This window comes from Fusarium graminearum, chromosome 1, assembly GCF_000240135.3.
Source record: "Fusarium graminearum PH-1 chromosome 1, whole genome shotgun sequence".
Lineage (NCBI taxonomy): Eukaryota > Fungi > Ascomycota > Sordariomycetes > Hypocreales > Nectriaceae > Fusarium > Fusarium graminearum.
The window spans coordinates 11,609,770-11,622,938 of record NC_026474.1 but is presented as its reverse complement, the minus strand read 5'-3'; the positions used below and the strand labels follow the sequence as shown (position 1 = coordinate 11,622,938).

Here is a 13,169-nt window from a genome sequence, read left to right as displayed (position 1 = left end):
ATTCAACGTAATACACTAGACTTTTTAAAGCTAAGTTATCCCGTAATCCATCTGCAATATTGAATATATGCACTTTGATTTAGCTTTTTACAGTTTTCACATGTAAAAAAGCATGAAACTCAGTAACAGAGCAAAACCTGCTACCCCCTTCAATGGTGCCACAACCCCCACACCACTTTCAATGATTTGATCTGGCTCATAGATTCCTGGCACTGTGTCATTCGAAGTCCCATTCCAACAAAAGGTTTTAAAGCAATCTTCACACTGGGATGGTACAGCGGTCTTTGTTCGAACAAAGCTCCTTGCCAAAATGGCACAACCAATGCAGGCAGGCCAATTCTCAACAACCGTACCATTCCCCATAGTGGCGACATTATATCCGTTCTGGATGACGTTGTTTCTATCAGTGTCGCTGTATTCAAGGTCAAATGTTGTGAAGTTGGATTGGGTCGTATATGGCGCGTTGGGGAGATAAATTATTAGCGGGCCAGTTGAGTTACCGCAGCCGAAGAATGTAGGCTGCTTATTGAGGCCGAGGTTGACAAAGGTGTTCTGATATGGGATTTCGGGGAAATCATTATTCTGTGGTGATGTGCCTTCCTTGGATCGTTGATAAGTTGCTACGAGAGCTGTGCCATTCGGCCAACGTGTTTTCGTGTCAGCGGAGCCATCAACGGCGAAGATGACATCGACCTTTCGCTCTGACAAAAGCAGTGGATGTAGTGGAATGTTCTGTAGGTCCTCTCCTCCATCAACGAGTGTCAAAATCGTCGTTTCAGCGTTGGAATTGTTTTTAGGGTTGTATTTGTAAAATGGGTTGGGCCAGTTGGCGATATCTCTATTCTCTTCGCCAATATCCGCCAATGTGTTATTGATGGCCTTGACTAAGAAGTCTGGAGCGTCGTCGGCCTTTCCAATTTGTAGAAAAGCCTGATTGAACAATGACGCTGATGTGCCCATTACGAATCCGACATTATCGACTCCGGCGATACAATGGCTGCCTCGCTTGAGAGTACCATTATTGAAAGACGAGCCGACGTATTTCAGAGGTGCAAAGGCAGAAAGGCCAGGGTCATAAGAGCCCATTTCCCATGGGTTAAATTCCACGATGGTAGAGTTAGTGGCGATTTGAATTTGACCCGTTGTCCGTTCGATGGCAACGATGATGGGCATTGGCGTTTTTGCGGTGGCGAAATCGGTATCGTTTGCAATCGATGAGAATGTATATGCTCAAGCGATGTTAGTTACTCTCATCAATATGGGACCGGATGAAGGTTTACCTGGTCCTCCATCGCTTGCATTGACGAGCTGATACGACAAAGCTCGTCCCCAGTAATCGGTAATACTTTTGTTAAACCCTGCGTCCACCTTGTCGTTCACATCCTGGTATAACTGACGATAGTACTGTGACCGCCTTAACCCTGCTGGACCTATAGATTCTAGGTCAATAAAACGTTCTATAGATAGAAATGAGGCCTTAACAAACCTTTGATAATGGAGTCATCGAACTGCCAAAGAGTCGATAGAAATCCAGTTTTTGCAGAAATGATGGACTCAACCGATGTGAAGTTTTGCGTGTACAAGCTTCCAACTGTCCAGCTACCTCCAGACAAACCGCTCAGGTATGTCGTAGCCTGAAGAATGCCACCCAAGTGGCCTTTGCTGCTGGAACCGGTGGTCCGATTGTCAAACGCGGCGATAGCACCAGCACCGTTCATCATGGCTCTATAACCACCGCCTGAGATAGCAATCCCAATTCGTGGAAGGGCATCGTCGTCACTTAGGATACTATCCAGGTACGAGTCTGTGTCTAAGTTGCCGATATCGAATCTCTTTAGGATATCTCTCAACGCGGCGCCCGTGTTTTTATCACGTTGTTCCAGCCATTTTGATTCCTCGGATGAAAGATTGGCTGCCGGACGTATAGTAGGTCGTGTTTCTGGGCAGGAAATTTGACCTGGAGCGTAGCCATCAGGTGCATTTGGGGCTCCCCTCAGGCCAAGAAATGGTAAGACTTCAGCATTGGCGAAGGCTGAATGTTGCACTGGAACATGCGTTAGATGGGGTGTGGGTCTTGCGCAAGATTCACTTACGTGTAGCTAGAGCCAGCAATACCACAGAGTGGATCAGTTGAGTGAAGAACATGATAACAGATTATCCTAAACTCAGTAATATACAAGTCTACGAATATCCTTCGTTGAATAAGTAAATAAATTTAAGAGTAACAGCAGATTGAAAGGAAAACCGACGGTTTTTATGGCTGCGAATAGACCTTACACCGCATGGCCAAACAACGACTTGTTGAAGTTCGCCACACTGTAATTAAATGTCATAGTGTGCGTCTACCGTCGTAGACTTGTGCTACACACTGTTGCGTGGCCTTATCATCACGCACCTCTTCCAAAACCGATAAGGTTTGTTATTAGATACATGTTGGACCATGTCCCAGCCACTGCAACTGGGTACATGGTGGTGGTGTGCCGCCACAACGTAGTACATTGATTCAGCCAAAAGCATGGTCTCTTTTATTATCACATTTGAGTTTCAATTTGAGACAAGAATACAGCATTCACCTAATGGTGACTTATACCAGTCAAAGGTTCCTCGGCACACTTCAAAGGATATTTAGCAGCAGCAGCTAACACCCCACCATCTTCCATCCCTCCATCTGTCTTTTGGCTAGGTTCTAAATGCATTACTAAGGACGCGTATCTATCCCATGGAGAGCTGACTCACCTAGTACAAAGACAACAACAGCTTGATTGCCATGTCCACCCAGAACGTGCACCTTGAAGTTAGGGATGGCCGACGCAGCACTAAACTTGTTCACACCAATATAAGGCAGGCTCCATGTGAATGCCACTTCGTTTCTTGGTCCGAATCCGACGATACGGTACGTAATTGAACCTTCGATCTTTCCGCCCAAGTGGTTTGATTTGCAACGCAACATTCCGCTCTCGCCAGCAAGAATTGTTTGTGATAGTGGAAGGTCCGGGCCTTTGATGAAATGGCCATGTGTAAGAGTTGGCCATTCAAGCTCGGTATTGAGTTCTTCGTTGGTATGGTTTAGAATCACCACGAAAAGCTCCCGAGTGGCCATGGTGTTAAGTGATTCCAAGAGTTAATCTGAAGAGGTTCGGTTGTTCAAGAGCAGGTAGTAGCTACCGACATTCGTACTGTAGTCTACTAATTTACCATGCGTAGGAGAAGGGACTTCTATATAGTTTGTTACCCTGTGTTTGAGGATGTTGAAATTGGACCAACGGGGCTTGTAAGCTTGATGTTGAGGCTGGTTCCAATTTCCTAAGTACTCTTACAAATCTCTTGGCGTGCATCATCAGCGTCATCAACCCATCATGTTACCAACAATGCTCCGAGGTCCAGACCCTGGCCAATTTTTAATATAATCTCCCTTCCCATTCCTTATCTACAAATGATTTATCAGATCATGCTGCTCATGCAACTCATAGCAAACATGTGGAGGTCGACATTGATGCTGGTGTGAGGGGTAGCAATGGCGACCGATCTAGGCTTCTAGAGGCAATTTGTGATTGGCCTTTAAAACCTTGCATGTATGGTATCATATCAGCTGTATTGCGCTAACTAAGAAATTACAGTGCTATGATTCACTGAGATTTGCATGCGAGCCTCCAAGCAAATGTAACCACATCTGACTGTACCGTATCCGTTTAGAAGCGGAGGCACGGAGGCACTTTAGATTCTCTGGTTTAACACCAACACTTAAGCTAGAGCCCAGACTCTGGAAGAAATCTTGTTATTACGACAGACTTTGTCATCTTCTAATACTTGCAGACCATCTTGGATCTACCTACTCAGGGTATTAGTAATGGACTTAGTCGGCAGGATAAGGAAAGCCTTAATTGTGCAAAGTACCATTCCCCAATAATGCCATGGCCAATAGCTCGTTATGTGTTAAGAAGATTTTTCTTGTCGGGGAGGAATCTGCAGTGGTGGAGCGGCTAAAGAATTGAATGACCTTTCAGTTATAGTTGCAAACCGATGGATGAATTGGTATTCTAGCTGCTGTCCTACGGTGAACCTACTACATTCAGTCCCAATGGCACCAGATAAAGATCGCCTTTAGGGTACCCAACACTAGGGACCTCAACGTTGAAATCCATAACTCAGTCTGTTCCGATTTCAGACTCGATCTTGAGATGTTCTTTTTCTTATTGAAACGTATCCCAGGTAGCGACCTGCCATGTACATCAGTTAAGAAAATACCAGTCCGCATTTGCATTCCAGTATTGGCAGTTCTACTGCGCATAGAGAAAAACTACCAAAGGATAATAACACAAACGGTCGCAAGTAGGTCATAACACCGAATGGACGGCCATTGATGGATACACTTCTACTAACACGGGAGATTCTTATCTGGGGCAGAAGTTAGTGGTCCCTCTCCACAGCATTCCCGATGATTGCTGGCACTTTAGGTCCAGTTGCTTCAGCATTTAGTATCTGTTCATTAGCTGAGCTGTGGCGACAAAGCCTTATTCCTGGGGTAGATATACAGAGCGCTGTGGATATTCCTAATCCTTTATGGTAGGTCTAAATCGTAGTCTGTCTATTATTCTTTGCTAACGCTCTAACTTATGTTAGTGGTTATAGAGGCTATCCAACTCTTAATTGGTATTATTGCGAATCTCTTCCTTCTTCTCTATATAGCGAGACAGGTCCATTGCAGTTTAGCTCTGCCTATTATAATAGTTAGATAGTATGAGAGCCTTTTAATATTTAGTTTAATGTTTCGTCGTCTTCCTTTGTAGAAACTTCCTCATGATGAGGCCATACCGAGCGGCCTCCTGCACAAGCTTATGCATCTCAAAGCTTCGCTCGCCCGACTCTGTTCTGCGTGTGCGGAGGAAAGAGAACTCCTTGAGTCGAACGATGGCCCTGTCCACCTGCTGCTGGTCCGTAGACCATCCTCCATTCTGCCTCCTCATCCCAAATGTAGCAGCTGTCGCGATTAGCTCGAATGGGATGCCCTGGTTGTCGAGATACGCAAGGATATGCAAGATCTGGTGTGCCATCTCGTTCTCCTGCCGAATGCGCTCGATCGAGATGCTCCACGTTTCCAGGATGCTATTCGGAACCTCGGCTCTTCGGTGTCTGTCGAATTCCGTCTCTTTCAGAATACGCCAGCGCTCCTTCCCTTCGGCCAGTTTTGATAAGTACTCCTTAATTGGCGTCGATGTCCGCCGCATATATGCTCCTGCTTGAGAGATCGCCAGGGGCAGCCGATGAAGTTCTTCGACAATGTCCTAGTATCTGCGATCTCTTGAGGTCTAGTCTTTTTGTTTCTCGTCGTCTTGAGAAGTGCTGTCGCCTCGTCAATCGTCATCTGGGCGACTTGAATCCCTCGCCTTGGGCCAACGAGCGTTCCTGCGATCCGCTCATCGCGACTGGTCCACAGGAGCGCCCCCGTAGGACCCCGTGGGATATATTCGAACAAGCTTGTTGTCTTCCGCGACGTGTTCGGTTTCTCATCGACACCAAAGAGCTCTAGGTCGTCGGCGTTATTAAGGATAAGCAACCATCGTGTCTCCGCCTCGATGCGCTCGCGCACCGCCGCCAGTAGCTCTTCGCCGTCGAGCTTACTGTCTAAGCTAAACTTCCCGGCAACTATCTTATAGTCTTGCCCGAAGGCCGTCTCGTTATCGGCGTGGTCCCAGAAGACGGAGCAGTGGGGTCGTCGCATCGACGGTAGGCATACTCAAGCGCGATCTGAGTTTTGCTACCCTTTTCAGTGGGGAGACGTCAAGAGTGACACTAACTGTCTCGGAATAGCATTACTAAAGTGACAGGTCATATCCCCATCTTTCTCCACCTCCGCTTTTCCAATCTGGGGCTGTATTTACCTTAAGTTTACCTGTAGTCGGAACGGTCTCCCACAAGAGGTTAGAGTCCAGTTGGGATCAGGTTAGGTACGGCGAAGATGAAGTTGCCGTGATTTATTGCCGATTTTGAGCTTTTGACTAAACTTGCAACCTCCATTCTGTTTTTCGGAAAGAGGGTTTATTTCTTCCGTGATCGGTGGTCTGTAAATGAAGGGCTAGAGGTCTCTGCTTTGTCTCGTGGTAGTGGGGATTTGTGGTTTTTCACTAGGGTTGTTAACTCAATGATCCAGATTGTTGGTAGATTACACTGTTGAATGCTAATTTTCCACCTTCTTTTGGCATTCTCCCGTGCTTAGCTTTTTGATTCACGTAATTAAGACGAAACTGATTAAATAAATTAAATATACTGTAATGCCAATGCTGGCTTTTCTCGGTGTAGAAGCAGTTAACTGAGTCTTGTGGATTTCTTTCGTGGTCCAAGGTATGAAGTGCAACATTGCTTGGCATACAATATCGATTGCTACTCGAAAATGGTTGTTGATAATTGACCGAGCTGAGTCGAAGTAACACCGAAATCTTGTAGAACCATTCATGAGTTATAAGCGTTTAGAGAATTTTTACTGGACAGTAAAGTCTTCAATATGCACGTCGTCCATTTGAGATCTGCGCTAAGTCGCATCCAACGGCCTGATCCATCCCTATACAATGTCATAGTTCTGAGACAGCATAACAAAACGGGAGATCAACTGTAAGGTTCCAAACTATCTTTTATCAGATCGCTCAATTACACGAAACTTACAACGTCACACTACCTCTGACTAGTTGCACCGTGTGGGAGATCGCCAGATCATCTGCAGGCTGCAGCCAAGCGGTTGATCTACGAGTTTACCTGGATAGTTACATAGAGGCAGAAAATTAAACGCCAGATAATAAACAATGAATTGATCAATGGCAACGAAGGTAGTAACATCACATTCGATGGCGGGTTGTTCCTTTATTTCTCTTATCCGTTGTGAATATAGATCGATAAAAGTCTAGGGTATGTAAAGTCCTTGTATTTTGCAATCAGCTTAAATACACAACAAGCGACCAAATTAAAGTCTTCTGAGAATTCTTCATGCTTTAGAATTCTTTACCCTATAAGTTTTTTTTTCAAAAAAAAAATAACCAATACTGCAAGAGACACAACTATTTGAAATGTCCATCCGCGTTTCGGACATGTTTGATCTACTATGGAAACCCCCAAGAGGACCCCCCGGAGTCAAGCGCCGCCCGCTTGACAAGATGCTTCTGGAAAACTTCAAGCACTTCAGGAATTGGGGCTTCAAAATTTACCGGACTTACTACAGTGCCGAGTCAGACGAAGACTGGAACAATCTTGTTAATGTTTTGAGACATCAAACCTCCCTCGCCCTTGGATTACTCGAGTCGGAAGAGCTGCGCGTGGAAGATGATGAATGGATGAAGCGGTGCGATGGAGGCAAGTCCAAATGGGCGGACAGGGTAAACCTCATCAGAAAGCTGTTCCGTCTCTTTCCTCGGGAAGATGCATCGTTGCTTGATGGTATGGACATTGTCGGAGTACGAGAAGTGTGCGCTAAGGAGCACGCTGAAGCGACGGAGAAGATGGCTGGCGCTTTCTTCAAATTTGCACTTGTTGCAGATAAGGCAGTTCTTAGGGATGTCGCCAACGGCCGTTTCGTTGTCAAGGCAATTGATTACGATTGGAACCCGCTCACCTCCAGAGGAAACCCAGGTAAGATCCAGCTGTTTACAGGTGATCTACTGGCGCTTTGGGGATTACTTTTTGCCGCGCACTTGATGGATACCAACAAATACATGGAACTGGTAGACAGAGACACCGAGAATGATGTCTGGTTCGCCAATGGATTTATGCCTCCATTTGGTGACTGTTCTCAAGTTCAGATTGCAAAAGACGACCCATTGAATACAAGGTTTAGAGTTGATCCGTAGCTATAATCGAGCTCTGTATTTATCCTCAATTTAAACAGTTGAGCTAATAGTAAAAGAAATCTGAAGTCTAAAACTACTACAAGATAATAAATAGAGACTTCTATTCATTATCTATGCAATATTTTAGTAACAGAAATAGTAACTTACCCGAAGGCCGTGCGGTCTATGCAAAATATCAGGTGTTCACAACCCCCACACCTATCTTTCTTCTCTTTTTTCAACACTCAACCACTTTTGACTCCACCTCCATCACGAACCTAACCTCCCCTGTGAGAATGGCTGAATATATCGAAGAAATGGTCGGAAACTGCCAATATTGCCCTACACGATATCCTGGAGGAAGGAAAAACCCTGACAACGTCTACTACTCCCGCAAATGGGGCTATACGGTCTACCGGACATACTACAACAAGGAGTCTGATGAAGCTTGGGAAATGCTCTTGTACTCTCTGGAACATCAGATCAAATTGGCATTGAGCGGCTTTGGAGAAGAGGGTGTCGATGAAGATGACGTGCATATTGACCCCGATAACATTCAACGACTGAAGAATTTCCTCACGATTGAAGGTCGTGAAGACCCTTCGCTATTTGAAGGCCTCGATGCCCAAGGTATTCGGGATTTCTGGGATGCTGAGGAATTCAAGCTGGAACAAAATGTGGTACAGATACCGGGTCAAAGACGCCGGTTGACATCAAGACCCGATGAAAGCCTTGCCATGGCAGATTGGGTCCATCGATTCGTATTACTCGCCGACGAGGCAACTTTGAACGATGTAGCAAACGGCGAATTTGTTGTCAAAGCAGTCTCATTGCAGCTGCCGACGGGGAACAGTTGGCCAGGAGCCTGGATGCGAATCCCGACAGGTTATCTATTGGACCTATGGTTGTTGCTTTGTGATTGGTCAAGCAGTACAGAAAAGGCACTGAGTTTCAGTGGTTCCGAGGAAGAGCTTCACTCTTGGATCTGGCCGGGTGATGATAATCGCAGTAGCACTGCGAGTTATTCTGAGATTCGAGGCTTCCCACATTACAACAACCAGACGCACTTTGAGCATTTGTGGCGGTAAGTAACAAGACATATTGATCGAGTTATCATGGGAACTGTGGAATGATTAAATGGAACGCCCTGTTCAGAAACAGAACAACCTTCTTAACATATCACCTTTCTCTTATATCTCACCCTAGCGCGACCAGCTCAATTGGCCTGATCTCCCTCCAAGAGAGCCCACCTTGAGACATTACAATGGACATGGCTAACATAACTTAGTAAACGACGCGGTGCACCTCCCCATCCGTTTGATCAAGAGGCGTTTGATCAAGAGGGAAGTTTTAAAAGAGTCAAATTGCGGAGATCACCAGATTCCTCACTGTTAGCCCATGCCTCCTCGGACGACGAGGATAGGCTTCTATGTCGCGGACTACTATTAGAGGCCCTACGAAGGAATGAGCATGCATCTGAAGACGTTGAAGCCGCAGACTAGGTTAGCACTCGAGTGATTCAAGGAGGATGGCCAAGATGGAGTTCGAGAATGCAAGAGATCCTTCGATCTCAGCAGTCATAGAAAATATACAGAGAGTGATTCATAAGAATTTGCATTAAATGAGGTTGCCAGAAGGATGCATATTGAAGTAGCAGCCAAGTAGTTTGAGGGAAGTCCGTGCGATGCTGCATCTGTCAACTATAATTTTACACTTTTAACTTATATCTTACCTCTTTTATTATACTCCCGCGCAACAAGCTCACTTGTTATTCTCTGACATCAACGGCATCTTTGTTTCACTAAAGCTCAAAAATGTCTGACACAACGGACATAATCAAAAGAACAATATACCTGACTTACAAGTTTGGACGAGGGTTCGAAAATGATCTTGAAGCGAGGAAAGGGCCTGTTAATGCCCATCTTTACCGCAGATGAGGATACCCTGTTTATCGCACATATTACGGTCCAGGTTCTGACGAAAGCTGGAACACCCTTCTGGAGTTGTTGAAGCAACAAACACTGCTGGAACTGGAAGCCTTGGAGGGCAAAGATCAGGATGACGTACAGAAACTCAAGGAATTGTTCCATCTGGACGTTCACCAAGATCCCACCGTCTTCGGGGGACTCAACATCCACGAGCTCCGGGAATATTGGTGTAACACAAAGAGGGATATAACTCGAAGTCCAGTTATGGCAGATTCTTTCTTTCAGTTCTTGTTACTGGCAGACCAATCAGTACTAGAAGACATTGAGAAAGGGGTGTTTGTGGTCAAGGCTGTTTGTCTGATTTGGACTGAACATGATGAACATTCGGGGTTTGGATGGATGAGAGTCCCAACAGGGAAGATGGTGGAGCTATGGCGACAACTCATTATTTGGCAATACAGGATAGATGATGCCTTGTGCTTTTGGGGATCTGAGGAAGACCTTCACAAATTCATCTGGCCAGGCGATGGAACCGGTTGGTGCTCCAAAGCCTGTCCTGTATATGATAAGTGGAGTGAGTAGAGTCATGATTAGGTACAGTCACGGCTTTGTGCGTGCCGGAATAAGTATTCTGTGTACTTTTGACCGCTCAACCTTTACAAATTTACCTCTATGATTAGGTCGGAACTGACTCGATAAGCCCATAAGCTGTCATACCCTAGTCTGAGGACTATGTCTAGCGTGGCCGGTCCGGACTTTTTAACTAACACAGTGTTATATCGGAGTGGAGACTGACCTGCAGCTTAGAACTAACGCTCGGAATACTGCAAAATGATATTGGGTCTGCAATTCCCATACGTAAAAAATAGCAGAACCAACACATGATTGGTAGAAAACAGCTTTAAGACTTACTAAAATCAGTACTAGAATAGCTGCAACAGTATAGTTTATAGTATTATATGAATCTACTACCTAGTAGAATAGTTAATAGCCCTAGTAACCTTTATAATAATAATAGGCATTTTATATATCTTTATAAAGAAAGTATAATTTTAACCAGGAGCAAATTACACAACAAGAGTAAATACAAGGGCAAAATCGAATTGCAGAACCAAGTTAATAATCTAATACCTACTCAAGACTTACTAGCACACTATGCAGATTTCTCTTATCAGCAAAGCGAGATATTGTTATTAGGCATAGATAAAGAAGCATTCCGGTGCGCCTTGCAACAGTTCCCGCAACTCGCAAAAGTCATCGTCAAGGAAATCATGATACAATGTTAGCTGGTATTTGAGATAAATTAGGCTAGCCAAAGAAACAAGATCAGCATTTCGATGACAGTCAATCGAATTTGTACAGGCCGCTACGCGTGTCTTGGCAAAGAAGTTCAAGAATACATATATAACAATGGGCCCCTCCCCTTTGTAGCTCGTGATGGAAGGATTCACACTCACTTCGCATTTGGTACCGGTATTGTAAATAATATGTTCGATCTTGGCGTTGCGCAACTATGTCAAACAATTATTATGCGTCTCAGAGAGGTGCTGTTTTCTGTGACAGTATTGTATAGTGTGAATAAATGAAGCTATCCTTATCCTTTTCAATCTAAAATGCATGAATTCATCTACAAAAACCGGCTCTACAATATAGGCAGTCAGATTTGTAATAGAAAGAGAGCCGCACAAATGTCGAAATATACCAGATATCAAGCATAGATGCCGTGCCTTCATCTGAAAATGTAGTTTTAATATTCTTGCTCAGGGCGTTAATTACCTCTATAATACTAGCTCAAGATTCCAAAGAATTACCGTATTACTGGCCATGTCCGTAGCAACCTCAGGCTGATGCTCGATCTGGTACTCTAGGGAAGAGAATACCGATAGTTATCCTCTCAGTGTCGTATCCACTAGGTCTCCAACGTTTATAGATCACAAGGTTGTTTAAGCAAATCACATTAGTGACAATAAGACTTATTTTAATATGCCTTTAGAGTGATTTAAAATAAAAAGAATTCTATTAAATATACTTATTAGTAAATTGGTAAACCCTTTTGCAATCATTACTCATTTCGAAGCCTCCACGCAGAAAGGGTTAGCAGTGAAAGTCCCCTTTGGATCATACGTCTGCCTGATCTTTTGCATCTTCTTGTAAGTCTCCGGATCGTAATAAAACTGCCAAACATCCTTCATGTTCCGATCACCATACGATCCCCAGAGAACCCATCGATCCGCCTTGCTAAAGTACTTCGCTCTGCCTTCATCATTCACCGCCTGCCACTTCATAGCTGCATCCTTGGTATCTTGATAGAACACATCCCAGGTTCCCCCAATTGTGGCATCTCGGAAGCAGTACGCTGTACCATTGCCTGCATTTCGGCGAAACATGGATTGTTCACCGCCGTAGACTTGGAGTTGGGATGAGACCCAGAGACCGTTGTGTTTGTCTTTGATGACCTCGTTGATACGGCCGGCGAACCAAGATGACCAGCCTGTTTTGGAGAGGTCGGTTGCGGTGGTGCTGCTGGTGCGCTTGTCGTAAGGGTAGGGAAACTCGCGAGGGCTGCCGAATAGCCACATGGAGGCGATAACAGACATCGGGGTGCCTTCAGGAGCCTCTTTGACAATCTTGAACTCATTAGGAACGTTCTTGATCTGGGTAAAGAGCTCGGGTGAGTATGGCTCTTCATCAAAATTGACCCATTGTGCGTAAAGGACAATCATTGCGTACTTGAACTTGAGAAGATCAGCAATATTGTCCTTTCCATTATGAACATCATCTGGCAGTTTCTGCTTCAACTCGTCCTCGGAGCCGGGGAAAAGATCTAGAAGATTAGCTTGTCTGCTGATAATATTGACCATAAAGTCGTAACCACGAGGCAACTTGGGATTTTCCCCCTTCTGCACGAGGATATCAAGTAGAGCCTTAAGTGTATCCTCCTTGTAAGCAAGCCCAAATCATTCAGCTGGAGACCCAAGATGCAGGCTCCATCTCCGAATAGGGTATCTGTATGCCAATGCTTTCAGCTCCCATCTCACATGCCAATAAAAACATCAATATTTGCAAGCAAAAACAGGCTGAGCTCCCGTTTCATTGCAGGTATGTGATAGACCAACGCGGCAAAGCGCACTAAGAAAGGACCAATCTAGACTCACCGGGAAGGGCCATGGCCAGTCACTTGCGCAGGAATTCAATCCCGCCCTCATTCTTGGCAGCATCCCCACCTGTGGGATAGATGACAGCGCAAGTCAATTGACACCTAATTCTTCACCTCATTCTTGGCTGCGGCGAAGTTGTGCCATGCCGTTAAGCCACAGTTTTTCAGCTTGCCAATTCGAGGCTGCTTACTGGACGGGAGGGGGAGTACTGAGCGTAAATATTGGAAAATCGTTCGAGTTGAGATATGTGAAGATGTCAGCGTGTTTCTGCC

General features: G+C 45.0%; 6 protein-coding genes across 6 annotated transcripts; 1 reads left to right on the top strand and 5 right to left on the bottom strand.

Moving 5' to 3' along the window:
• Nucleotides 1-96: 96 nt before the first annotated feature.
• On the bottom strand, nt 97-2,145 carry FGSG_10693 (lysophospholipase 1 precursor; the record flags this gene model as incomplete). The annotated part of the gene is made up of 4 exons (XM_011321401.1): nt 97-1,229; nt 1,281-1,430; nt 1,487-1,912; nt 2,094-2,145. 4 exons carry the CDS (start codon nt 2,143-2,145, stop codon nt 97-99), a joined length of 1,761 nt encoding a protein of 586 aa, XP_011319703.1.
• Nucleotides 2,146-2,573: 428 nt separating this feature from the next.
• On the bottom strand, nt 2,574-3,100 carry FGSG_10692 (uncharacterized protein; the record flags this gene model as incomplete). The annotated part of the gene is made up of 2 exons (XM_011321400.1): nt 2,574-2,686; nt 2,737-3,100. The coding sequence occupies 2 exons, from the start codon at nt 3,098-3,100 to the stop codon at nt 2,574-2,576; spliced, it is 477 nt and encodes a 158-aa protein (XP_011319702.1).
• Nucleotides 3,101-4,760: 1,660 nt separating this feature from the next.
• FGSG_10691 (uncharacterized protein) lies at nt 4,761-5,719 on the bottom strand (the record flags this gene model as incomplete). Its single annotated transcript, XM_011321399.1, has 2 exons — nt 4,761-5,173; nt 5,452-5,719. 2 exons carry the CDS (start codon nt 5,717-5,719, stop codon nt 4,761-4,763), a joined length of 681 nt encoding a protein of 226 aa, XP_011319701.1.
• A 1,336-nt stretch (nt 5,720-7,055) lies between these two features.
• FGSG_10690 (uncharacterized protein) lies at nt 7,056-7,832 on the top strand (the record flags this gene model as incomplete). The annotated part of the gene is made up of 1 exon (XM_011321398.1): nt 7,056-7,832. The coding sequence occupies one exon, from the start codon at nt 7,056-7,058 to the stop codon at nt 7,830-7,832; it is 777 nt and encodes a 258-aa protein (XP_011319700.1).
• A 1,740-nt stretch (nt 7,833-9,572) lies between these two features.
• FGSG_10689 (uncharacterized protein) lies at nt 9,573-11,565 on the bottom strand (the record flags this gene model as incomplete). The annotated part of the gene is made up of 7 exons (XM_011321397.1): nt 9,573-9,629; nt 9,674-9,755; nt 9,879-10,013; nt 10,536-10,650; nt 10,886-10,892; nt 11,197-11,250; nt 11,551-11,565. The coding sequence occupies 7 exons, from the start codon at nt 11,563-11,565 to the stop codon at nt 9,573-9,575; spliced, it is 465 nt and encodes a 154-aa protein (XP_011319699.1).
• Nucleotides 11,566-11,805: 240 nt separating this feature from the next.
• FGSG_10688 (uncharacterized protein) lies at nt 11,806-12,945 on the bottom strand (the record flags this gene model as incomplete). The annotated part of the gene is made up of 2 exons (XM_011321396.1): nt 11,806-12,639; nt 12,895-12,945. The coding sequence occupies 2 exons, from the start codon at nt 12,943-12,945 to the stop codon at nt 11,806-11,808; spliced, it is 885 nt and encodes a 294-aa protein (XP_011319698.1).
• Nucleotides 12,946-13,169: the final 224 nt, after the last annotated feature.